The 26,314-nt window shown below is 42.0% G+C and overlaps 2 protein-coding genes across 3 annotated transcripts; both read right to left on the minus strand.

Annotated features, from left to right (window-relative positions):
* Window positions 1–204: 204 nt before the first annotated feature.
* g3bp1 (GTPase activating protein (SH3 domain) binding protein 1) lies at window positions 205–10,398 on the minus strand. Of its 2 annotated transcripts, none has more exons than XM_042074838.1 (12): window positions 10,215–10,398; window positions 8,979–9,095; window positions 8,732–8,813; window positions 7,919–8,092; window positions 7,654–7,744; window positions 7,356–7,452; window positions 6,786–6,987; window positions 6,554–6,655; window positions 3,650–3,767; window positions 2,638–2,766; window positions 2,201–2,310; window positions 205–1,035 (listed from the first exon to the last, which is right to left on the minus strand). In XM_042074838.1, the coding sequence occupies exons 2-12, from the start codon at window positions 9,071–9,073 to the stop codon at window positions 802–804; spliced, it is 1,434 nt and encodes a 477-aa protein (XP_041930772.1). In that variant the 5' UTR covers window positions 9,074–9,095; window positions 10,215–10,398; the 3' UTR covers window positions 205–801. The 2 variants fall into 2 exon arrangements, with proteins under 2 accessions (XP_041930772.1, XP_041930773.1); XM_042074839.1 differs by having other exon boundaries at window positions 7,356–7,449; window positions 10,215–10,396.
* A 3,032-nt stretch (window positions 10,399–13,430) lies between these two features.
* sparc (secreted protein, acidic, cysteine-rich (osteonectin)) lies at window positions 13,431–25,876 on the minus strand. The gene is made up of 10 exons (XM_042074717.1): window positions 25,743–25,876; window positions 19,291–19,360; window positions 18,824–18,937; window positions 18,092–18,182; window positions 17,421–17,542; window positions 16,950–17,070; window positions 15,671–15,804; window positions 15,303–15,451; window positions 14,577–14,725; window positions 13,431–14,264 (listed from the first exon to the last, which is right to left on the minus strand). Exons 2-10 carry the CDS (start codon window positions 19,345–19,347, stop codon window positions 14,236–14,238), a joined length of 966 nt encoding a protein of 321 aa, XP_041930651.1. The 5' UTR covers window positions 19,348–19,360; window positions 25,743–25,876; the 3' UTR covers window positions 13,431–14,235.
* Between the last annotated feature and the right edge of the window lie 438 nt (window positions 25,877–26,314).

Below are 26,314 nucleotides of genomic sequence, written 5' to 3' on the forward strand. Positions count from 1 at the left end.
TACATAAAATAGCCTTCTGAACAACATGACCATGTCAAAGGGGAACAATCCTGTCAAGCAGGCATGTCTTCATGGAGAACTAAAACAACCTAACACGGGCTGTGTGACAACCTCAGTTATGTAGTTGCTGCCAACACATCCAGTTCACAGAAACCTCTCAACTCTTCACACTACAGGAAAGAACCGAGATCCACAAGACAAGAGTAAAATATTATACCAAGTTTATTTGTTCTCTCGACAGTGGAGTTGTTTGAAGTGCAACAGTTAAAAGGCAAACAGGGTTTTCTCTGTATTCCCCATGCTAAAGAGAGTCATCTGTACACAACCATGATCCAACTTGGCAATAATTCCAAATAAAACCATACCTGCATTTAACCTGAAAGCGGGTGCTAGCAGTACACAGTAAAAACACGTTCCTTTAAGAAACAAGGAGAGAACGCTAAAAAACAGACTCTTGATTTTATGTTTTTTTCTTTCCTTTTTCCCCAATTCAAGTAATTTTTTTACTCCATCTTTGATTTTTTTTTTCTTCCTCTACAACAAATTCAAGAATGAAAAGTAAGAGACAGTATTTGAGAGTCCAGATGAAACTGGGATTGACCATACTCCACCTACCAGACAGGCGAGCATAAGCAGACAGAAAGGAGACCATCGGGGGGGGGGGTCAGGGTTGATGTATGAGGTTCAGGGGAGGGTGTGTTTGGATGAGGGGATCCATGTCAAATAGTATGACCTGCGTCAGTAGTGGCTGTGACGTGGGGAAGGGAGTTGGGGCTGAGGGGAAGCCGTTTGGGGTCCGTTTCACTGACGTGGCGCAGAGAATCGTCCCTCGTTGGGTCCACTTCCTCGTCCGCCGCCGAAGCTGGGCTTCTGGGAAAGGCCTCCGCGGCCTCCCATTGGTCCCCTGGGCCCTCCGAGCTTGTCACGGGGGCCACCAGGACCACGTGGGCGGATATCTCGCCGTTCTCCCTCGCGGGCGGACCTTGTCTTCTTCTCCTCCACGTTCAGACGAATGTCACCTCTGAACTTAATGGGCTGGAGAGGGGAAATGTAGGGCATGAATTCATGACACCACAACCATCAATACCTCAAACTCACATCACAACTAAAACATTCTCTGCAGTCATTACTTCCGCTAGACTAAAGGCCCGTACACACCGAGTCCGATTTTTCGGACGAAATATTCGCACGAAATTACGCAGCCTATTAAACACATGCATTCGTATTAGTCTGTACACACCGAGGACGAAATTCGTTGCGATTAAAAACATTTGCGTAGGCATAGGCTAACGGTCTCATTTCATGCGAAATTTCGCATGCGAAAAAGAGCTGTTGACCAATCAAATAATGATTTTGCAGGGTTCCATTGATGTCACAATAGAACGACGAGCAGAAAAAAAGCTGATCGATTGGGTGATCCTACTGTTCACGATGACTAGTCTCCTAAATAGGCCTATATGCCGAAGTTACAAAGAGTTTTTACAGTAGAATCTCTCAGGTGTTCAAGAGTACAATTTCGCACACAAATTTTTCGCATTTTCGCACTGTTATTTCGTATCGTATCTGGTGTGTACGGGCCTTAACTCCACGTATTACATGACTTCCAGTGATGCTACTACAGCCACCAAGTCCTCGCCTCCCACATTTAGAACCAAAGAGAAGACACAAAAGGAACATGGCAGATCACGTTAGGTTCTGACGAGTTCAAAAGGACCAGTCGCCTTCTTGCGCACCACAGTTAGTGGTGAGTGGATTTTCCCCCCCTTTAAAATCACCTACTTCTGCCCTTCTGATCACTGTTCCCTTTACAAACAGTCAGTCTTCAGACAACATCTTTGTGTTTCATCGCAAAAAAAGATAACACAATCTATGTACTTGTTTGATTTGCAAATGTTAGACTTAAATTTTTTTCTTTAATCTGAATTGACAATTTCAAATCATATATTGTCTTACATCAGCCCAGTTGGGTCAAGCCTTATTCAGCCTCCCACTACCACCATTAAAACAACTCTCGCAAAAACACACAATCCAAATTCACTGTTATTGTAGTTTGTCAAACCTGACACTCTGGCAATCATTCAACATATGGCATACCTGCAAGTTCACAAACATTTTCCTTTAAAAAAAATCTTTTTTTTTTTTTTTTTTTTAAATCACCCATCAATCAATCAATTCATCCATCCATGTGCCCTGCCCTTACCCGGCTGTTCAGGATTTTCTGTACGGGCTCAGAGTCGTCAAACACCACAAAGCCAAAGTTGGGAAGCTTTCCGCCGCTGTTGATTCTCAGCTCCAACACGGTGCCATACTCTGCAGGACACAAATGGGCAATTAGTCAATGAAACTCATCCTGCTTGCAGGTCACTCTACCACACACACACGACAATTTGCATGTACATTTATTAATTTAGCAGATGCTTTTATCTAGAAGAGACCTTAGAAAACAAATACTACAATAATAAATACTACTACCACGATGAGGATGAGAGTGCAGAAGCAGATTAGCTATACAGCCATAATAACAGTAGTCATAATAAACACACTAACAGTAATGGCAATAGTAAAAACAGCAGTTAGAGTTACAGTTATAGCATTGGTAGTACTAAAGAATTAAAACAAGTTTTCCAGGACACTCACGCTCAAAGAACTCCTTGAGCTCGGCCTTGTCCACGTCATGGGGCACATTCCCCACGAAGAGCTGCTGGCTGTCTGGATACCGGACCGTCCGCCGCGTCTCCACGCCCTCACCCTGCTCGCCGTCCCGCACTGTAACAATCGGCAGAGAAAAGGGGGGGGGGTCAACGCTGCTGCTTAAACTCATGTACAGTCACCACGCTGATGACAAGCCTTTTGTCACCACTCCACAGGCATGTGAGGAAGAGCACACACCTGCCATACGGGGGCCACCTTGGAGATGTCATTCCACTGGACCAGAAATGATTAATGTGGAATCGGATTTTAATAAGGCAGAGGGGGGTGGGGAGGAGGGACACAATTTAGTCACCTCCAAGGGTGCAAAATGTTCTGACTGAGGGGATATTTGCCAAAGACAGAGAAATGCAAGCCGGAGTAGCTGCAGACCACATCAAATTGGGAATACGGCGGATGCCATTACAAAAGTGTGAAATTGCACTGTAATGAAAAAATACTACGCTGACAGTTTTCAGAGTATGAGCAAGTCTTGTTCAGGGAAATAGTAGATTAAAAAGCTTGACACAGGACCAACACATTTTTGCACCTGCAGAACATGTCGGCTGACAAATACCACTTCTATTCATTGCAACATCCAATGCTATGCTAGTAGAAGCACTAGAGAAAAATGATCTTGATCTTGCTTCACGTTACCAAAACAATGAAGAGCCCATCACCTGAGCACCATGATCTAAACAAAATTTAGATCATGCAGTGTACAAACACAGACAGAGGTGAAAAAAATTATGACTTCAGAAAGTGAAAGTCCTTCCACCATTTATTCCAGTCATTCGCTAAACCAGCTGATCAGCCAATAAGATCAGCCAATGAGTAGGTCAGCCAATTAGCATTGAGTGCACAGGTTGAACCAACACATTGTATACAATACATAACTTGCTTTCTGAAGTCCTAGTTTTCCACCTCTGCATGCAGATGTGCGTTTCATAAGGAAGTGTACCTGGCGTTCTGGGGCCTCTGTTGGTGATTGGGGGTCCAGGTCGGGGATCTCTGGGTCTCTGATCCCTCTGGGGTCTCTGTGCCGCAACGGGGGCCTCTTGTTTCACCTCAACTCTGGGCTAAAGGGAGACACTCAAGTCAACTGGCTGTACATGCAGACACACACTAGAAAACAGGAGCAAAATATGACATTCACTCGACTACAAGATTTATATACCCCACTCCTTCACAACATCCACACCACCTTTCCCATCAATAGCATCAGATATTAGGCTAAACCTTTCCACACAACTGAATATACACAAGTAACGTTACACTTACACACACACACACACACTTCGAGAAACTGAACCACTCTGTAGACCTGGTGTGTGCAACCATCTTGGTTAGTATTCCAGTCATCTTAAGCCAAAATAGGGGTCAACGTTGAACAAATTGCAACAGAGGAAAACTTTAACTGATTTTGTATCCTCTATATGTCCTGAGTAAGGGAAAAAAGCCCCGAAGAATCCCAATAGGGGAAAGTTTAGAAAAAGACCTAAATATACCCTATTCATGCGCCTATACAGTATTTTTCTCACGCAAATAGGGGAAAAAAAATTAACCATCACCATGAAAATTACTGAGTTGATTACTTACATCAAGACAAACAAAAAATGTATTATAAGTTTTTTTAAATTGTTTGTTAACATGGGCAAACAGGGCATAATGTAATTATGTATAGCTAATGTATATAGTGACCCAAAACTAATTGCAACATTTGACAAACAAATTGTCCAAGGCATGGAGGAAGATAATGCCAGTTAAGACATGTATTCTCTCATCTAGAGGGTATATGCTTATAGAAAATATATAGTTTATGGTGTTTAATTTGTTTTCCCTGGACAGTATAGGCCAAAATGTATCCACTTTACACCAGATTCGCCTTTACAGAATAGAGGGCAATGTATTGTGCATGGCATGGAGGAAGATGGGAAATGTCTTAAATTGTGTTATATCTCCTCTAGAGGGTATATGCTTTCAGAAAATGTATATAGTTTAGGGTGTTTAATTTGTTTCCCTTAATAGTGCAGGCCAAAATGTATCAGCTGTTCACTTGATTCACCTATACAGAATAGAGGAGTATGTGTTATGCATGGTATGGAGGAAGATGGGACATAAGTAGATTAATGCTATATTTCATGTACAGTGCATATGCTTTTAGAATATGTATAGTTTTGACTGTTCTATGACTTTGGTAAAACCATGACCCATGCATAGACATGCATTGTTAATTATTAATCTTAAACTATATTTATTAGTATAGCATGTACCTTTTTGCCAGATGTCACAACAATAGTCACTTTTTTGGAGGCTAACTGCAGTTATCCCATCTGCACCCTTCTGTCGAATTTGGACATTATCATGTCCATCTTCAACTTTGCCTTCACAATTTTCCTGCATTCACTAACATAAACATACATACTGTGCTGTCTGATTATTGTTTTAGACAAAAATTGTGCAAAGTAAAGGGGCATCATACAGGCCCCTCTGATTGGACAGACAGTATATCAGTCAACCCCTGGGCAAGAGGTCAATTACTATAAGTCTTGGAAAATGATGATACTTTAGTGTGATATACTGTACGTTTCAGTGACCTCTAAATCAGATTAAACACCAAAACCACTTTCCTAGGCTGAATAATGTTTAACTATGTGTTTGTACAGATTGAACATTGTGGAACACTTACATGTAAAAAAACACTGGCTCTATTAAAGAGTCAACAACCATTTCCATTGATTCAAAGGGCCAAAATGTAAAAAGAGACACCAATTTTGCAACAAACCAGTCTGAAATAAGCCAAAGAAATTCACTCTTTGAAAATAAAAGAATGTTCCTCAACAATGCAAGATTCTAAAATTCCATGTTAAGTTAGATGGGGTCAGATATTCTTTAGAATGTATATTCTACAACATTCTAATTACAGTTTTGTCAGTATTTGCTAAAGAATAATGCATAAAACAACCCTCATTTTAACATATTTCCACCAACTGGATTTTCATGGTCTTTTAATATGGTGTCTAGATCAAGAATTGAAATATAAAAATGTGAAAATAAATTCTTTTGCAATTAGTTTTGGGTCTGTGGCCGGTTGCACAAAGCACCTTAAGTTTTTTCCCTTAAGTATGACCTTTAAGACTTAATTTCTCCTTAGGTAAGGGATTTACTTAAGGGTGTTGCACAGAATTCCTACTACAGCTAACTGCCTTTGCCGCGATGTTAGTTAACCCACCGAACACAGTAAAGCTTAATGATCTTATTCATTTTACCTAATATTCGCGGAAATTATCCAGGTAGCAAGTAAAGCATGTTATATTATATACATGAACTGAACAATACTAGTTGGCAAGTTAGAGATGGTCCTGACTGTAATCAGTGCACCAACGTTTTGCCTATTGAACCGAAGCTCATAGGCAAGACATCCACATGAATTGTTAACGTTAGCCTACATAAACCACACAACGGCATGTTTCTGATAGGCCTAGGAAGAGGAAGCATATTAACAGAGAGGTTTTATTTTGAATTGTCAAAAGTAGTTAATAAACTTCATTTATCAGCATCAATCAATTCAGGTCGTTTCTGCAACAGTTTAAGGGATTTCTTACAAGATAAGGACAAACCCTTAAATACTAAGGGAAAAAGTTAAGGAAACCTTAAGGAGAAAACTTGAGGGTGTTTGTGCAACCGTTTTTATTTTAAGGGACCCTTAAATCAGATTTTAAGGGAAAAACTTAACTTTTTTTTTTTTCCCTTACTCAGGACATATTGAGGATACAAAATCAGTTAAAAGTTTTCTTCTGTTGCAATTTGTTCAACCTTTTTTCATAAAATGACTGGACTATAGGTGCAGGGGGGGCTGACATACCTGTGTGGGCTGGACTTTGACGACATGAGGGGGAACTCCAGTGCCTAGGACGATACCACCTGGAGGCAGGTTCTTACTGGTGACGGATGCCCAGGAGAAGGGCTACGAGAGAGCAAGAGAGTAAGAAAAACAGAACCATCCATGGGAATATCATGTATATCTTTTTTTTTTTTTTTGGGGGGGGGGGGGGGGGGGGGTGTAATGCAAATAATGCATTTGTGATGAGCCATACCCGGTTCTCCTCCGGCATGGCTGGGGCGGGATCTGCAGGCGTGGGGGATGCAGGGGCCTTCTCCGCAGGCTCCGAGATCGGGGCCTCTGCTTCAGCAGCCTGCTCTGATTTTAGTTCAACCACCGGCGCCTCAGGCTCCATCACTGGGGCGGTTTCTGGGGGCAAGTCAGCCTCCTCCTGCCCTGGGACCTCAGGCTCCGCACTGTCAGATTGCCAAGAGACACAGAGATCGACAAAACGTCAAAATCAAATTGTGTCTTTTTTTTTTTTTTTTTTAAAAGGGACCCATTGATCCCCTATTTACACAACATCTCTAGTGCGCAACACAGCTTTAAGTTGTGCTCCTGAGCTGAGCTACTAAGTTAGTAAGCTACTAAGTACTACATCATTGAAGCACCTAAGAACATGAGTGTGATTAACAAAGCATGATTCAAATCGTTTCAAGTGAAATGAAGTGGGCCCATTTAATTATCGGCACTTTCTCCTTTGCAGCAGTACCACATTGCCCCAGCTCCAACAAGCTGGGCGCATTTAAGACAGAATGAAGAAAACAGAATAAGACCACGTTACCATGGTGTCTGTTCATAGAAGGTGGCGGAGTCCTCTTGTGCAACTGTGGGTGACGTCGTCCTCTCCTCAAGCTCCTCAGCTTCCTCCTCTGACTCTGCTTAGAATGAGTAGACAGGAAGGAAGTGGAAACAAGGGGGGGCATTACAGTCAGCACATGGATTGGAGGCAAGAGTGATAACTAATTGCATTTGCTCTGCCTGGGCTAATCAATGTCATCAAGGCATTGTTAATGCAGAGAAGTTGCGCTACAGAAGACAACGTTTTCTAGAAACATTATATTGAACAGCTAATAACTTACCCTCAAGGGCCTCGGAGTCTGAGTCACCAAAGATCTCATCCTGGTAGCGGAATATGTCGTTGTGGACGTAGAACTTGTTTGCAACTGTGCCCTGGATAAGGTGGCAGAAAAGAGAGAACCAGAGTTACTATGTGCGCCCAAATGGCATCTTTTTTTTTCCATCAGTGACCTTTCCCGCCTGCTAGCTGGCTCTGAAGGAGGTAGGCTATCAGTTTACCACTCTCATAACTTCAGGGCAGTTGAGTGTCAGAGCCAAAGATCTTACCTCGGGAGCGAGGACGAAGGTCTGCATGAATCTCCTCATGGGCTGCATGTTGTTGGAGAGCTCACCCATCACCTGGACCACTACGCCCTCGTTGAGCGTAGCATGTGCGTCCACATGCCGGATCTTCGTGTGGCAGTCTTGGAACCTTAGTGCCATGACCTTCTTGTGAATTTCCTGTTGGAGAGCAGATATTGTTTTACAAGATGCAATTCGTAGACCAACAGAAATAATATACTTGTGCATTCTATACAGGTTATATCACTTTGCTTGAAGGTTTTCATAAAAAAAAAAAACTGCTGTAAAGAAAATTTTTTACTTTCCACTGTTTATGTCATGTTTGAGCCACACTCATCATACCCAAAGAATCATTAGAAAGGCAACACTACTAATTGCAATCGCATGCAATAGTCAAATTATTCATCAGTGTTTCTCATTGAAAAGTAGTATAACACAAATTACTTCCTCAGATTCTCAGATTACATAATGAATACATGTTTAAATATTGTGCATAATTGTTAAGAACTGTAAAGCTTAAATGACCATTAATAGTAGTAACCAGACAAAGATTTGAGTACATATCAAAATAAATATCCAGCACAGAGGTATGATTTTGTCAATGCACATAAAAATCTATTTAATCAGATAAATGACTCAAGGCCGTTTTAGATGACTAATACTGCACTGCTCGTTTACATTCAAAGCAGTTTCTCACATAAAAGTAGAGCAAAGATTCATTGTAGTCATGTTATGCAAATAATATGAAAATTTGCAAATATTCAAATATTGATTTTTTGAAGTCACTTGACATCTCACCGATTGACCATAAACTGCCTCTGCTGGTTTGCCATTGCTGTCGAAGCCTCCGTGAACAAAAGATGAATTCTTGCCATAGAATCTATAATGTGAACATGGCAATAGCATGATTATAATGTGATTAAGTAAACTGACACAATAATCCCAAACATTGTGAATGAAATGCTGTATTACACAACACCTTAAACATGTGTGCATGGGGATGGTACAATTTCAAGTCTGTATTCAAATGTCATCTTTAGCTTACCTGTGCAGGTAATCGGGAGCCTGGTTGAGAAGGGTGTAGTACTGTCGGACAAATTCTCGCCCGACAAGCTGGGCACTGGGTTTCTCCATCACCATATCTTTGGTCAATTGGTTTTAACTGCAAGTGAAAAACACAGTCTAAGATTGGTCCTTTCAGAGAAATATCTCACAAGACAGACATAAAACAGCACCTGTTCGAAACACCCAGGGCCATCTGCTGCCTTAACAATATGAATAAATCCCCGGCTAAGCCAATCATGACTATGCGAGATGCTTCCAAGGCCAGGTCAACCATGCTAAACAGAACATTGCCTTGACTACGTTACCTTAGTCTTGAGCTGTTAGCAGTTAATCAGAAAACAATCGTAGGCCTACACTAGCAGCCTTCCTTTGTTTGACAGTCTCGCATACCTTGACGACCACGGCACACCCCAAATAAGCTTTCGTTTCAACACAGATATACAGCAAAAGCTACCATTAGCCATGGCCTTTAACTTACTTCATTAACGTTGCCAATTAACTCGTAGCCAACACAACTGCATCAAGACACAAGGCGCATAAAACTAAACAAATGGTCGCGCAGTTACAAATGTGTCCTCATTTTCGCAACTATGCCTCGGAAATTGCCATTGCTAACATCAGCGCACTTTTATTGTGCTAAGGCAAAATTATAGCCAACTAGCTAAACACCCCGACATGAAACACGTGTTTAATCATTGATAACGCCAAAACTAGCATATAACACCGCATAATTTCTCATGGTGTGATAAGAATGACCAATGCGTTTTCTGACGATAAATATACAATTTCAAAAAGTTATCTTGGTGGCAACACTAGATGATAACCTTAGACTACCCGATTTAGCAAGCTAATATTAGCCAACTAAGCACCATGGCTAACTACCGAAAACGCTACTTTATCAGCAGTATCCAGCCGACCACAAAAACGGTAAGGTTCTTAATACTACATTAGACGTTTCATCGAAAGGAGATGACCGTTATATCGTCACCCCTTTACATATGATCCAGCAATATGTTAACATGTTGAGTGATACATCTCGACAAATCGCCGGATTTTCCTGATTAACTACTCCACATGGACAGTAACTATAATAGCTTAGCAGTCTTCTAAGGTTTGTGCTAACAGGCTAACTAATCAAGGCATTATTATGCCGTGCAAAATGCTCATCGCCTTAAACGTACGAAAATCATGATGAAGTGTTTAGTGTAATACTCACCAGGGGGATGCAATAAATCTTTAAATTTGGTGAAACGGTGAAATTAGAAGTGATTTCACTATCAAAACCACTTCTCCTCTCCCGCACTGTAAGTTAGCTTGCTAACGTCACGGGTGAAAAGACTTACAACGTGCAGTAGAATACCGGTTTCAGTCTGTGTGTGAACCCGAAACTAGAGACGCGTGTACAACTTCAGCCAACCAATGAAAATACCATTCTCTGACAAATAGGTGAAATCAAACCAATCCAGATGGATTCTTCGCCATAGCCTTCTGTAACAACCAATCGTTATGGGCTGAGCTATTATCATGTGACCAATGAAACAGGACGAGATTAGCAAGTTTGTCAGCGACGTGCATATTTTTGCCGCTTCATACGAGTAGGCTATCCTACTGTAGCGGTTCATATCTTTTAAAAAATAATTGTGATCTTATATGATCTCACAGAATAAAACGCTCATAAAGCTGTTTGTCTTGGTAGAATACAATATATTATCGGTAAAAGTCCAATAGGCCTACATTTATCACAGACTACAGATTCTAGGCCTATCGAAACGGATACTAGAAGACGCCCTGGAAGAGGCCTGACTCTTTCATGTTTGCTACATTGTAGCACATGGTTGGTGATAATAGTACACTGTACCCATTGTAGTAATAGCAGTGATAGGTGTAGGCTACCTAAAAAACGGTCAACAAATCATTACCTGTAGGTTATGTTTTTTGGTTAATCATTTTGAATGCCACTTAGGAACTTACATAGTTCACACTGTCTGTGACACATGCTAATAAGACACCTCTGTAGCCTTAGCTAGTAATTAGGCAAATCAATATTTTATCTGGTTAGAATCTGCAAAGCGTCTCCCGGCACTCTGAAAAAGATGTCCATGGGCTAGGACCTACACCACTTCAGCCGCTTGAGGGCGGCGACACTCTTCCTGTCCCGTGGAGATATGCTAGAACACTGCCTCAAGGGACCGCCTATGTTGACCAATCAGGCTTAGACGTATCATCTTCGAACCATTAAACGAACAAAATATATTAAATCCATTTAAAAACATTTTTTTGCTTTGCTGAAACAGCTAGAATTACCCAAGGCAGTCTATAATGTATTCCTGATGGATGGGCTAAATATCCTATCATCAAGGGACAACCCAGGAAACTAAACTTTGCTGTAAATATACAATTTGCCTTTTTTCCTTTAGTTGCGAAGCTAGTGGAACAACATGGAACGTGTTAATTTACAGCACTAGAATAATATTGCCAACCAGGTTTGGAAAAAAGTTAAACTTCAAGAGATCCCTTTAGTGATGGTTAAGACTGCTTCAGTGGGATGTGTTCATGACTTCATGAATCATTGTTGAAGTTATTGGTTTCAGGGGGTAGTACTGCTTGCCTTTTCTAAATTATCCTCTTCAGACTTATTTTCTTCTATGTCCCCCTCCTCAAAAACACTGAGGTAACTTATATTGTGCTTTACATCATGTCTACTATTGACATGTGAAAGCAAAACAAAAATGGATGAAGAGAATGGTTAGAGTCTGAACTGTACATTCTGTACACACAGAGACAGAGGAGAGAAAAAAAAGGAGGGAGAGAGAGGGAGGGAGGGAAAGAGAGTTCTCTCCTCCCTGTTGTGCGCGGGGTGGAACCATTGCTTGTCTTTGTGGCTGGATCTTTGCCATTGTTTGAGATTCCTGACGTGAGCGTCTGGCTAGAAGGGTAAGACTGGTAACCGGGTGAAAGCGGAGCTTTAGGATGTGACTGTTACCAGAGCTGTAGCCGGCTGTGCGAACTCTACAGGGACTCTTGTGGATGAAGTCCACAGGGACTCCTCACATTCCCATACAGTAGGAACTCTCACAAAAAAGTTTTCTGCTCGTGTGTAACCCTTGTGTAGCCAACTCGCACTGCAGACATTAGACATGATGTTGTCAAAAGTTTCAGTTAAAAGTTTAGTCCTCTTTCCTTGTGAGAAAAATAAAGACTTTAAAAAAGCAAATTATATACCGCAGCAACTCAGCATGCATGTGCCCAGACTGCACACCTTCTTTTCTTTTTACTTTTTGCTGTCCTCCCCTTTTCACTGTGTCCCAGACAACCCAGACTTATGCCGTCACTCTGTTAGTTTTTCATGTCAGTGTGTGTTTACTGACACTAGGAAATAACACAGTGCCGTGGCTGGCAGCCATTCCTGTAAATCTCTTGCAGGGGAGACATTGGTAAAATGTTTCAAAAAAGAAAAATCTGGAAAACCATGCTCCAGTCAATGTTCTGCAAATGATTGTGTAAACATGCAAGCTTACTTGCTGAAGTCTAAATGATATTGATCAAAACGGGAGATGGGGATATGTGTTGGTTGCTGTGGTTAAGTTAGATATGAGTGTTAAATCGCTAAGGTTCCACACAGACTTCACCATTGATGTTTAAATATAGTTTTATAAATACAGGGTTTGAAAATAATTTCCTTTGCCAGCACACATACACGCCAGTCATTACGTAAGGGGTCTCTCCGCCCTCTATGATTAAAACCATATGTTTCAGAGGCGAACAGACCTGTTTACAGTCAACCTCCCTTTCAACGTGGAATGACTCAAAATTAGTGGGTATCCCCCTGTCATGTATTTAGGACTTCTGCTGTGAGGTGTGTGAAGTTATATTTTTCTCTTCTCCACACTCTAATTTCACATTCTAAACAATAACTAACAAGATGTTTTGTTGCAGAGGTAAATAGATTCATGGTCCAGATGTGGTAGCTGACAACTCACATATTTCATGATTTAGAAACTCTCCGAAATGGTCTTATGATTCCATCAAATATGTATTATTTTCATTCCTATAGTGAGATATCCAGGATGCTGCTACTGTATACTTTAAAATTGGGCAAGCATGTAAAAAGTCAGTATTTCAGTTGTCTGCCTAAGCATGCGATAAAGACAATTGTGAACCGAATCTGTTGCTACACAAGGAAACTGGATACAGGTGCTTTCTATCAGCTCCTCATGTGTTGGCTGCTTTCATCTGCAAAGCAGTGCTTTTTTAAAACGCAACGCCACGCTTGTCTCCAGGTACCAGAGTACATTGTGGTCATGTGAATGCAGGGATTTGCGCCCAGATCCGAGGGAAATGGCTTGGCTGTGATTTCAATGTGAATGAGGGGTGAGAAGCTCACACCAGTCACTGAAAAAATATGAGAAATGCAGAGATGCATGCAAAGGTCGGGTTGGGAAAATTCAGTAGTTTTTATTCATGTAGAGAGTTTATAATACTCACACGGTTGCAAAAAATGAAAACGATAAAAGCGAACATGTTAGAGGGAGAAATAGTCTCACCCTGCGAGATTCCATCCTCTTAAGTTCAAATAATATTTCCTTTTTATTGTTCAAATATCAGTACACTAAACATGTTTACCCCAGTTTTGACAAGGAACAATAAGCACATAAAAAATAATAAAAATAAAACAAAACTTCTCGAGGTTCAGGGCTTAATTTAAAGAAGTGTCTCGGTCTAATAAGATCATTTTAAAACTCAAATGAATCCACCACCAAGGAGTGCAACAAATACAACTAAAAGTTTATAAAGCAAGCAGAGGGGACATTTATTTAGGGTCTTTTATTTTGATTTTACATTTCTTCGCCTCATGAACTCTTGAAGGTAAAGCCCTGATTCAGTGAAAAATATATATCTCTTTGTGCACCCGTTTTACTTTTTACAAGTTTGCCAACATACAGTCAAGCCATTGCATGCACTTGCTCCAACCTTTGCTGTCTCTACCATCCACTTTACACATGCCTACTTCAATAACATTTTTTTTTTTTCATTTTGCACAAACAAGAAAGGTAAAACTTAGAAGCACTCAACCATACGGCGTGATGGATAATTTGGACTGTGCACATTTTTTTCTCTTTTTTTAGTGGTATAGGTACATTGTTAGAAATTGCGATTAGCACCATTACTGTAAATTTAATTTAAGGGGTTAGCACCTCTCCCAATCAAAACTAGGAAGCGTCAAAGACTGCAGATATTTAGATGACGAGGTCCTTGTCAACATCCTCTGCAAAGCAAAACAAAAAGAAAAGGATCATTATAATTCCATTATGTCAATATCTACAAATATAATGATACAAAAGCTGAGCTGAGTACACAAAGGCTTAAGAACACTCTACTATGGCTTCAAAACATATCTAACTGCATTATTTTTGATGGATTTGGTGCTTATTGTTAATGATGAAAAAGTTATTTGACTTAGATAGACAGATAGATAGATAGATAGATAGATAGTCTAGATAGATAGATAGAGAGAGAGAGAGAGAATGATATTATTAATTCAGATATTTCGGTTCCTTTAGATCATGGTTGCACTCACGCTCTTTGAGGCCGAAGCACTGGGCCCACTCCTCCAGGGCGATGTATTTGTCACTGTCGGCATCGCACATCTCGAAGAAGCTGGTGGTGCAGTGCTCCATGGGGATCAGAGGAGCACGGAGGGGGGACAGCTCTGTGTGGGTCAGGTATCTAACACACACACACACACAGAAAATATCCTTACTGGGCCTAATAGGGAGTGCTGTGCTGACTTAGCAAGTCTTACACATGGAGCATGTTCAGAGGCAGTCATAAAACAGCAGGGCAGGAGGAAGTAAGGGTGCACTGCACTCTTTTGAAAAGGTACAAACCATTGCTTGTGTAAATATTTTCTCCTGAAGAATTTGGACAGAGGAGGAAGTTTGGGTATGTAGAATCTAATATGTACCTTTAGTCCTAACACTTTTTTTTTTATTGTGAGAGCAAATGGGAATGTAAGCCTTATAAGGTATACTTTCTCATACTACATACCGGGCATGCTTACAGTTATGGCACATTTAGTCCAAACTCCATAAATAAATCATCTAAGAGAACAATTTAATCTGATGTTAATATATGTGTGTAAACATATTTTTTTTTTATATAGAATCTGTGATGATATTTTCTGTAAACGGAGGATAAATTCATGGGGATTCAAGGAGATGTCCTTTCCAAAGTCTCCCTTCAATAAGGTTGATGACACCATAGCCCCATAACCTGTATAGCCCCTTAACTGATTATAACGTACCCATCAACAGGGTGCTGGTCAAGCTGGCCAAACTGCCAGTGGACGGGGAAGATGTACATGTTGTAGTTCTTCTCGAAGTCCAGGGCCAGGAGGTCCAGGGAGTGCTCTCCGGCCTGCAGTCTCTTCTCGTTCTCGTAGATCTTCTTCACCTGTCAGACGAGAGAAACACAAACATTTCTATACATAAATATATCAATATACATTTAATAGGTGGAACGAGAAAGAGAGCTGCATTTGGTCCCCAAAGGGAAAATTATTCAAACAGCCATGATTAGCAACCAGTGAAAAAGGATCAGGGACAACCATTTGAGTGATTCACAGCTGTTTCTCTCTGAGCTGTGGAACAGTGCTGTTATTGCTGCACTCACTCTGAGCTTCTGTTTCTCGGTGAGCAGGTTGTTGTCCTCGTCGCGCTCGTACAGGGTCACCAGGACGTTCTTGAGCCAGTCCCTCATGCGCAGGGGGAACTCCTTCAGCTCGCTCTCCATGCAGGGAGCGATGTCTGCCGAACAGCAAGAACACAACATAGCCATCAAAGATCGAGCGTCAGAAAGGCACCCGCCTGTTTCATTCACCTATTTCAAATCAACCTTTCGAAAAGCTACCACTGTCTTCTATAATTCATGTTGTGTGTAGGTTGTCTTGAATGAACACATTTTAAGTAAAAAAAAAAAACCATTAGCTCACTGTCTCTTGAATTCCAAGTGACATGCAGGCTGTTTTTGTGGCAAGAATGCAACATGTCCATCACAGATCGGACGAAGAAAAGACATGAGATTCGTATTTCCTGACATTCATGCTATGTGCGTGTTGTCTTTGTGTTTTCTTGAATTTCCCCTTGGGGATCAATAAAGTATCTATCTATCTATCTATCTATCTATCTATCTCTTTGTAGCAAGAATGCAAAAGACATCCATTAAAGGCTTCTAATGGCCATCAAAGACATGAGCTCGCTGTCTGCTGACATTTACATTATGTGTAAGATGTCTTTGCCTCGGAGTGTCAGATTTTCACTTCCTTGGCTCAGTACTCATGTCAGTGTTTTTGGTGTCAGTGCATCACTAATTGAAAAGCCACTCAATGTTGTCACCACACTGTCTCCATCTATCAAAGCTGACGAAAACAGGCATTTGTGGCCATGACATTCTGTAGCCCACAGTTAAGCATTGCAATTTTCAACTTCAACTGGTTTTGAACCCGTCTGCCCTGCAGTTATTTCTCACACAGGCTTATGGGGTTGGGATGGGCTGGATAAAGGCATTCAGCAGGACTATCTGAGGCCTCTGCAGCTGAGCATCGTGCAGCAAGCTTGGGCCTGCCATGCCATGTTTTCTTGGCCCAAGGTCTCCCCCAGAGGGACAGTCTAAGTTCAGAAGCCATCCATCACCATTCCCTAAAAGCTCTCTGGCAATCCCTGGATTCCTTCCACTGGCTGACATGTTGGACGTAAGGGGTGGTTCTGTGAGTGCTGTAAATGTTAAATATTCTCTGAGGCCAAAAAGCTTTCTTCCTTTTGACATTCTGCTGATTTTTATTGTGTGTTTGTGTGTGTGTGTGTGTGTGTGTGTGTGTGTGTGTGATTGAGAAAGCTGGGCCTAATAGGGAGTGCTGTGCTGACATGTAGCCTTCTGTGATGAGGTGACGTACATTTGCAGGGTCCGATGTAGTCCAGATGCAGTTTGTGTCCCTTCTTGGTTCCCTCCAGGGCACACTTGGTGGCAAAGAAGTGGCAGGAGGAGTCGTAGGTCTTGTTGTCAGTGCCGCAAACCTGCATGAAACCCAAACAGGCTCTATAAATAAAAAGCCTACCAACTAGACTGCCAGAGCCACCTAGCTATATTTAGTTTGATACAACATGCCATTCAAAGCTAATTCTACTGCTGTGAAGCATAACTCAATGTTGTAATGTTGACCTGACGAATGACACATAGAATAAATTTGAATTCAAAATGTGGCAATATTAATAATAAATATAGTCACTGACAAGGCTAGAAGTAATGGCTTTCATTTGGAATAATAATCATGTCCTTTACAGAATGATCCTCCATTTGCTTTCCCCCCCGAAACTTTTGAACCGTAGTGTATTTGTGAATAGTCCTGGCTAGTCCTGGCACTCACATGCTCAAACTCTCCAACGGCAGCAGGGCAGGTGGTGGGGTCCTGGCACACGCACATGGGGGAGTTGGTGTCGTCAACCTCGCACACCTTGCCCTTCTTGCAGTGGTGGTTGAGGCAGGGATCTGAAATGGGGGACATATAAACACATGTTGACTCCCCACCGGACCACAGAAAGGGCAACCTGTCCCAATCCCATGTTCTTGCAGAGTTATGTTGCGGTTTTGTGTGCCTCTTTGTTCCTCTCTGCTCCAACATGGAGGCTGGCACAACAGACCATAATGCCTTGGTATGGGCGACATAATTATAGGTCTGCCCGGACGATAGGGCGACAGCCTGTCATTACCCTCAGCTCCATGTAATTTCCACAGTGAAATTCAACACAAGTCTCACACACAAAAACTAAAGCAAAACTTGAAACTTTCATAAATCTTACTTTGCCCTGTGAATGTGTATCATTGGCCCTTTTTACTAGACAAAAATATATGACATTTTTGCAAAAATCCCCTTATGCTTCAGTGAGTGTGGGTTTTCTTGAGAAAAGTGTCAAAGTCCTAAACGTATTTATAGAATGAGTATGTGATTGTGATTATTGCTTTGTGAAGGAATATTTCATCTTTGTAAACATTTCCCTTTTTACACGTTTATTTGCCAATGCCACGTCAAACACTCACTCTCAGTGACAACATCCTCGATGTCGATGGCCTCATCAAAAGCCTCCTCTCCAGTCTCCACCTGGACAGGGTTGGCTCCAACCTCCTCTCCCTAAAACCACAGACACAAGATGCAAAGTGTTGGCTTAGGTCAGGGCTCCATGTCCATGGTGTGTGTGTATTGCTGGCAGGACTGCAAAATGTTAGAAACCCAAACAACTATACCCAGAGAGGTATACATAGCAGAAGCGTCTTCTGGCAAGCCCCATGCATTTGAGTCCAAAAACAACAGACATCTGGACACACATGTGGTGAAGCATGAGACCTAATTGCTTCCTTTGAGTTCTATTTACAATCTACTGTGGCTTTAAGACTCCCACAAGACCCAAAGCAGGAAACTGGACACACTTAAATAGAAGGACATCTGTTCTGGGCGTAGGAATCACTCCCCATTGTTGTGCGATGTTCGGTCAAAACGCACGCAGCGGAATTCCTGGAGAGTCTGACAAAACCACCTTTTGGGTCCCTACTGGTCAGTGAGCAAAGTGTCTTGTGCATGAACTTATGGCGTGTGGGAGCACTGTGCCTACCAACCAATGCCTGCGCCTAGAATCTTGCCCATGGGATTAAATGAACAAATAGATTTTGCCTAATTATTAAATTCATTTGAGTTACACTTAAGACTGCACTTTCATTGAAATTGCATTACTTGGTGTACTTTTTGTTTGATGAGGGAGGGGAAAAGGGACTTGCCTCTTCGACAACAACCTCCTCCTCCTCCATGATAGGCTCCTCAACAGCGGGATCCTCCTCCATGATGGGCTCCTCCTCGACCATTGTGTCCACAGCAACAGCCTCCTCCTCAGTCTGAGAAGCACACATCACACAGCAATTATTTATTTATTCATGACACGTAATGCGTCTTGTTGTTTGTCATTTGCATTATGTTTGATTTGTTTGTTCTTTTTAATACCACAAAGGACGTGCAGTGCTCACACAGGAAATTGCTTTGCTCCCTGACTTGCCGAGTCAAGGATTTAGTCAGACATCAGACTCATTAAAATATAAAAATAATTTATTTACATTTTAAACTCTCGACTGTGATGATGTGGTAATACATTTTTTTTATTACTGAATGGCCTGACCTAATATTAGCCAACAGAAGTACAAAAGCACAAAAAAACAATGCAAAGCAAACATAGTCAATCCAGCGGACTTACTGGGGCAGCCAAGGCCTTGCCGGCCAGGCACAGAAGAAAGACGATCCACACCCTCATGTTGTGTTTCTGCCTGCAAAACAGAGACACAATCTTTGTCACATGTATGCTGGAGCACAGGCAGTAGATGTCTCAGTATCAATACCACTGATTGTTTATCAGCGAGGAATAGATAACATCAACAGCCTGGTGCACAGCACAAGGAAAACCTTGAGAGTGGTATTAGTCACATGTTGTTAAGGGTACCATTACATGTTGCTTTTAGCTTTACTTGATCACCACTGGAGAAACATTGACAGACTCAAACTAACAGGCATGTTGGGACACGTCAGTACGACACCAGTTCTGCTTTGATGATGGGTCATTTTTTCCACTCATGCTATGATATTACGTTAAGCTAAACTTGATCAACTGTCCCACCTTACAGCACAGTATGTACTTTTTTCCTTACATGTATTCCGCTTTAAAGCTGCAGTTGGCAAGTCTGACAGATTGAGGGGACCAAAAATTGTAAATGTTTGCAACTCTCATGCCCCTCCCCCACTACCACCGAGCACCCTCTCATCGAGTTTGTGCTCATCAGTGCGCACCAGACTGCACCAGACTGTGATTGACAGTCAGATCTCACACAGCCCTGCTCTGATTGGACCAGAAGAACAAGGAGCTGTGGATTTTTGGAAAACAAATAACAGGCTCTAGGTGGAGGTAGAAGTGCAGGTTTTTTTCTAAAACCGGCTGATTTATGTTGTTCTGTCGGAGCATAGTGTTGGTTTCAGTGAATATATGATCAAAAACATCTTGCCAAGTGCAGCTTTAAGTTAACCTTTGTGGCCCCTATTAAACTTGCTAGATGCTCTCTGGGCCACTTCATGTTTCACGCCCAAACACAAGCATTGATTCAGATAGACAGTCCGACTGTTTGCTCCGTCTCATCCTCTTCCTCACTGAGGAAAAGATCTGTGAGAATGAGATAGATAAGGGATGGGGAAAAGGGAGCTCCACTGAACAGGAAGTGTATTATCTGTGAAGCTCTTGTTCTATGGGTCAATAAGGGTTCTTTGTTTGACAGTGCGCTTTGCCAAGTTTATTTTTTTTCTCTCCTCAAACAAAAATTACCCCTCTTTACATCTCTCTTCTGGCTCTCCAGTCTCATTGTCTGGTAAGTGCACACCATCATGAGGGATGGACCTTTCATGTCCACTATGTGCACATACACTGCACGGAGGAATTCAAAGAAGCCTGAATCAGGGTGATTCAACTGATACAGCTTTATGCAGATGAAAGGTGGCTTAGTCTATCCAGGAACCGTGAACACATGTATAACTATCCACAACAAAATACCTTTCAGAACGATATGCATAGTATCCAAATGCTTCAAATGGCTTGAGTTTCAGAGGCTTCTAGTTTTATACTCTCACATCATTCAATTAAAAGCAGGTCCAGTCTTGTCTCCTGTGTTTAAATGTTTAAAATCCATGCCAAGGGCATTGTTCAATTACCTTTGGATCTTTTCAACTTCAATAAACAAATGTTATGTTTAATTGACAGTGACAAGGCACTGCCATGTCAGAATGTCAGAGCAAAATGTTTATTACTTGTGCGTTAGCAATAGCATTGTAAGCCTTGGGAAGGTGCTGACCCTGAAACAATTTGCTTAGCAACCGTTCTCCAATGCCATTGGTTAATTGTCAAACCTTGAGAAATTCCTGGGCCTCTGACAATAGATCTGGTGACCAAGGAGACATGGAGAGGAGGTGTGGGAGATTTGGTTATGGATTTTAGACATTGTTGGCATTTCGGAGTTGAGCTCTTGCAAACATCACTCCACAGTTTCTCAACATTGTTTATCTCTCAAGTATAAAATGAAATAACCATCACAGGAGTTGTATATTTTTGAGAAGGTCTTAATGAATTGCTTTCATTGAAACTCTACTATGGTGAAACTAAGGTTCCTTCCAAAAGGCTCACTGGCATTCTTTCTCTTTGAATTAGTTTGCTGCTCTTTATATGGCATGCTAAAACACCAAAGATGGAAGGTTGCTTGTGGACTTCAACTGCAGGCGCTCACTGGATCATTGAAGATGTGGCAGTGGCTCGCATGACAGCCAGACAGCCACTGAGTCATAGAGGAAAGCTGTCCCAGCACCAGAACCAAAAGTCCTGCCAATTCTCTTCCCCTTCCTGTGTTTTCCTTGGAAGGGGAAGACAAGTCTAGGATTCGGGGGGCTGAGGTCAGCCAGACTGCCCGAGCCTCTGATCGGTCTTGTGGTGTGGAAAAATACCGGGACGCTGGCAGACGCTGAGGGATATGACGCTCCCAAACGGCAGCACACAAGGAATCCTCTTTCCCATCCCAAGATGGGGGGAAGAAACGACTCTTATTTCAGCAGAGGGAAGCTTTAAAAAAATGATGTCTGTTTAAGCAGTCTTATAGGCTGTACGCAATATGAGTCAGGATGTGAAAAAAATGGTATCATCTCCAAAACTCTCCCAAACTCTGTGTTTAGCTTGGAAAGGCTCTCTGTTCCTTACATATGCATATACTCTGTGTCCTCCTTCCAGTTGCACCAGCCAGTTCTGCAGCAAAAACTGATGCAACAGCACAACAAGTTGTTTTATTTGGAGGACGGAGCACATAATCAAACAGGGGCCGAAAAGAAGGGAGAGTCAGCGGCGAAAATAAAGGATCCCTTTTTCATGGTTCATATTTAATTTGGAGGTTAGCTAGGTAAGCAAGCAAGCTGAGGATGCAGGCGTGGTGGAGGGGGGAAAAAACAGGCACACTGCAGATGCTTTTCAAAGGGAGGCCTTTCCCGAAAAAGTACACGGATTAAGGATTTCTTGCCCTGTGTCGGGAGTGACATAACAGGTGGTTAAAAGTCTGGAAAAAAACATTTGGTGCTGGAACGGAGAGTTCCTGCACAAATGGTGCCACACAGATTACCCTGAACGTCTCCCCCTTTTCACCTACAGCCCAGTGAACAAATAAATGAGCTAAATGGGGAAATATACCCAATTCCTCCTGTTGATTCAAGCAGGTAGTGTGTCTGAAGACTTATTTATCCAACTTGGTCATTTCCTCTTGAAAAAAAGTTAAGTGAGGGAAAATAATAATAATAATACAAGCATGAAGGGCTCAGCAGGGCTTATTTTGTTTCATCATTGCAATCTAAAATGTCCTCAGAAGGTTTCCAAAACTACTCTTTATGCCTGCCCGCCTAACGGCAATGACTGTTATTTGTTCCAAGCATGGCATCATGGGTCTGGGGAGGGTGTGCGGCAGGCAGGCCATGATTTATGGATGGGGAAGCCACTTGGCATAGAACGTCCCTCCCCTGTGCAAGCCACCTGTCTGTTAGTGGGCAATTACCCGACTGCATCTGTGCTGTGTTTAGTGCTGAGGTGAAAAAACAGCCAACGTCCCTCAGAGACCCCTGAGGGGGGGGGCTGAATTGAGTCAACATGCCAAAAGCACTGGAGATCATTGGACTCCTGTTTGAGTTTTGAAACATTTATTCCTAAAAAGAAAAAATAGGAAATAGGAACAAATAGGAGAAAGAAAGAAACGGGAAAAACCTGTGAAGGTAAATATCACAAACTCCTTTTTGTCCGTTCAGTCCCCAGGTCACTGCGCTAGGCTTTCACCCCCTTTTTGGAATGAATGATAATCTCTAAACCTACTTGGTGAAATGATGGGAACAATGAAACCATAGTTTGTTGTGGAGGAAAACATTTTTGAGAAGCGCAGCAGGAAACTTTATCCACTGCCGAGAGGGTGCTTGTTGACATGCATGAGTCACTCTAATCACGCTAAACTTGGGGGAGAGCACACAAAAGAGAGTTTAAAAGGAACCAATTGAGAAGTGGTATCCATGTAACCCGAGTTTAGTCACCTGACCTTTTGAAGTCATCTTGGCCCCAGACTACTCTCCCCCCTCCACGCCGCTCCCACCCCACATGGTAAACGAGTTAAAACCCTTTCTGCTTTTGCCCTCCTTTTTGTCCTTTGCTGTTAGTCTGTGTTTTCTCAGTGAATGCTTGCTTGTTTTCCACAAAGTGCATTCTAATTCTGTCCTATAGCAACACAACCGCATCACGAGTGGCCTGACAAAAAATTTTTCATATCCTTTTTGTCTTTCTTTCATGTATCTTTTGAGCTTTTGAATCAGAAACTTGATGTCTTTTTTAATATAAACTTCAATACAAAATGTATTACATGGAATTCCTTAAGTCTGCATTCTTTCTGCCCCAGTGAACCAGAGAGCATGAAGCAGGTTAATACCAGATTGTACTTAATCTTCTTTTTTTCCCCTTCTAGCCAGTATTCTCAGTTCAGTAGCTAGTGCTCTCAGTAAAGTAAAGTGTAGAGGGAAGTTAAACAACCTGGATTGTTGTATCATTTCCATGCAAGAAAAAAACAAAACAAAAAAACTTAATCAGAGTTTGCGGTTGTTAGACCTAGAAATTGGGGAGTTGGAGAGGGGGGGTTCTCATGGTGACTGAAGTAGTAGGCTCTTGTTTGTCTTGGGCTGTATATTATGAGTTCAGGTCGCAGCCCTCGAGCTTGCTGGCCTCCTGCCAATTCACCGAGGTTTCATCGGCAGGTTGCACTCTCCCCCCGGGGACTGAAAATCTAAACCTTCCTCTCAAAGCTTTCCCCCTTCCTTTTTTCCCTTCCCTCCCTTCCTCCCTCCCTCCTTCCCTTCCTCCCTCCTGCCTCATACCTCTCTCCATTTCTCACCCATCCTCCAAGGTGCTTTTTCTCCCTGCTGCTTCCCTACCCAAGCCAGGCCAGGGGGATTGCTTCTGCTACTACTCTCTGCGGTGTTAGTCATCTGTTGGTTTCCACAAAATCTCGGGAGGGAGGGAAAGTAAATGCCAAAAAATACCAAGAGCCAACCCACCCATTTGGTTCACAAGTCAACGTAACTCAGACAGAGAGCAAATGGCATCTGCTCAACGGCTCCTTTCTGCTGAAGTAGGTGGCTCTTTCTTAGGGTTGCCTGGCAATGCAAAATTTCCATGATCCGTCCTTGGTGTTGGCATGGCTTAAGGACCAAGGACGCTGCACAACAGTGCTTCTCAGTACACAGATCTGCAGTGTTTAGTTTTGGAGTTGGACTACTTAAAACAAATGGAAATGAGATGTCAAACTCTTTGCCAGTGGCATAACAAATGTAGATAAGGTTCAAGATGATTAGAAGAAGAAGAAGCTATCAAAACATCAGGCAAAAACACACACCTATTAAAAGTCCTTGAGATAAATAAGTAAAAACTAAATCCTATCTGTAGGCTTCAGCTCTCACAGAGGATAGTTGGGGAGGTTGAGTACAGCACTTTGGCATTTCAAAGCGAGACCCAGAAAAGTGAATTTACGTGATCCAATTAAATGATTGTAGAGTTGTGTGAGTTTCTGTGTATGTGTTGTGTCTCTGTGTGTGTGTGTGTGTGTGTGTGTGTGTGTGTGTGTATGTGTCTATGTGCATGTGTTTATGTACGTGTGTGTATGTGCTTCGGACATTTTTCCCCCCTCCACCCTAGTATCTAAGCCTCCATCTCTCCCTGCATAACAGCAGACCATCAAGCAGCTGGGGAGATACTGCTGGCAATGTGATAGTGTCGTTGTTTGTGCTGCAGCAGGAGACATCTGCACCATCTCAACAAACTCCCCAACAGCTGGTGGGAATCGCCATGGTTGCACGCATTCCTTGGGAATGGGAGTATTGGTTTGGGAGAGCTATGGGTGAGAAGAAATTCTCTCAAGCTCTGTGACCCTTCTCTTTCTTTCTCTCTCTCTCTCTCTCTCTCTCTCTCTCTCTCTCTCTCTCTCTCTCTCTCTCTCTCTCTCTCTCTATCTCCACCCCTGCTTTCTCCAGATTTCTCTCACCCCTCCCTCGGCTGCATATGTGGCACACAATACTCCAGCACAAAAGAATGCCATAGTGGTCTAACTCAAACAACACAAAGCAAAGAAACATGAGACGGTGGAAATGGACATAAACAGTACAAAGACTGGCTCATATTTGAGTTTGAATTCCTGTTAAACTTCTGGTTTAATGTTTAAAAGTACAATATTAGAGTGCACAGAGTTGTAGCACATATTGTTATTCTGTCACTGTTGGAAAAACTTTGCATCAGTCTTGGATAATAAAGCAAGTCATCAATCAAGTTTTAATCAATGTTCTATGAGACACTAGAACTCCATTTAAAGTATGCCCTCTGGCAATATTCTGTAGCAACTTATCTTTCTCAGCAAAGCTCATTATGCACAGACTAAAGGAAATGTACCATAGAATTGGCTGAAAGGGGCATTTTTCACCAAATGAGAAGTGCCACAAAGCAAGGGAATGTCACATTCCTAAAGAACACCCACTTTGCAGTAGTTGCAGTACAGCAGAAAAGAGAGAGTCGGGGAAAGAAAAAGCATAATCAGTATTGTTTGGGGTTGTACATACCTTCTTTTTGTCTAGCTGAGAAGCCCGGTCTGAAGTCAGCTGGAGTGGAGGTCTGTAACTATCTAACAGCGGCACAACTTTCCTAGAGAAGACATTTGCAGTGGGCAGGTCCAACTGCCACCCCCCACCACCACCACCACCACCGTCACCCCCTTCCCCCTGTCAGCTTAGAGAGCGGGCCGTCCCACAGTTAACTCTGCCTTCCCGTAAGCGCATACTTTATGGTTTAGTGATGGAGTTTAATGTATGTTTTATGTGGAAAAAAATATTTGCCTTCAAAGTTTGTTTAGCTCTGTAAACATCAGTATAGTTAAATTTGTGTATATTTTCATATGAGTTTTTTTAGTAGTATTGATATCAAATACATGATTTAATTATATAATATTATCTTTAAGGAAATAGCTTTTCTTGATGCATAACATGTGAAACATGTGGTGTGTTCTCTTCTGCAAACTTTTGTATGTATCAACAAAAGAACTTCCCTCAGGACATCAGTTTTTCTATCAGTGTCATATTCCCTTCCATAGACACACAATCCTGACCTTTTTACACGTGTTGGTACAGGCTTGGGC

The sequence above is a fragment of the Alosa sapidissima genome, chromosome 20 (assembly GCF_018492685.1).
Source record: "Alosa sapidissima isolate fAloSap1 chromosome 20, fAloSap1.pri, whole genome shotgun sequence".
NCBI classification, from domain to species: Eukaryota; Metazoa; Chordata; class Actinopteri; order Clupeiformes; family Clupeidae; genus Alosa; species Alosa sapidissima.

Coding starts and splice junctions, on each gene's coding strand:
- sparc (XM_042074717.1), bottom strand. CDS start 19,347: ATGAGGGTGTGGATCGTCTTTCTTCTGTGCCTGGCCGGCAAGGCCTTG. Junction 18,938..19,290: donor GCAAGGCCTTGGCTGCCCCA/GTAAGTCCGCTG, acceptor TGTGCTTCTCAG/ACTGAGGAGGAGGCTGTTGC. Junction 17,071..17,420: donor CCGTTGGAGAGTTTGAGCAT/GTGAGTGCCAGG, acceptor GGTTTCATGCAG/GTTTGCGGCACTGACAACAA.
- g3bp1 (XM_042074838.1), bottom strand. CDS start 9,073: ATGGTGATGGAGAAACCCAGTGCCCAGCTTGTCGGGCGAGAATTTGTC. Junction 7,745..7,918: donor CCTTCGTCCTCGCTCCCGAG/GTAAGATCTTTG, acceptor CACCTTATCCAG/GGCACAGTTGCAAACAAGTT. Junction 2,311..2,637: donor GCTCAAGGAGTTCTTTGAGC/GTGAGTGTCCTG, acceptor TGTGTCCTGCAG/AGTATGGCACCGTGTTGGAG.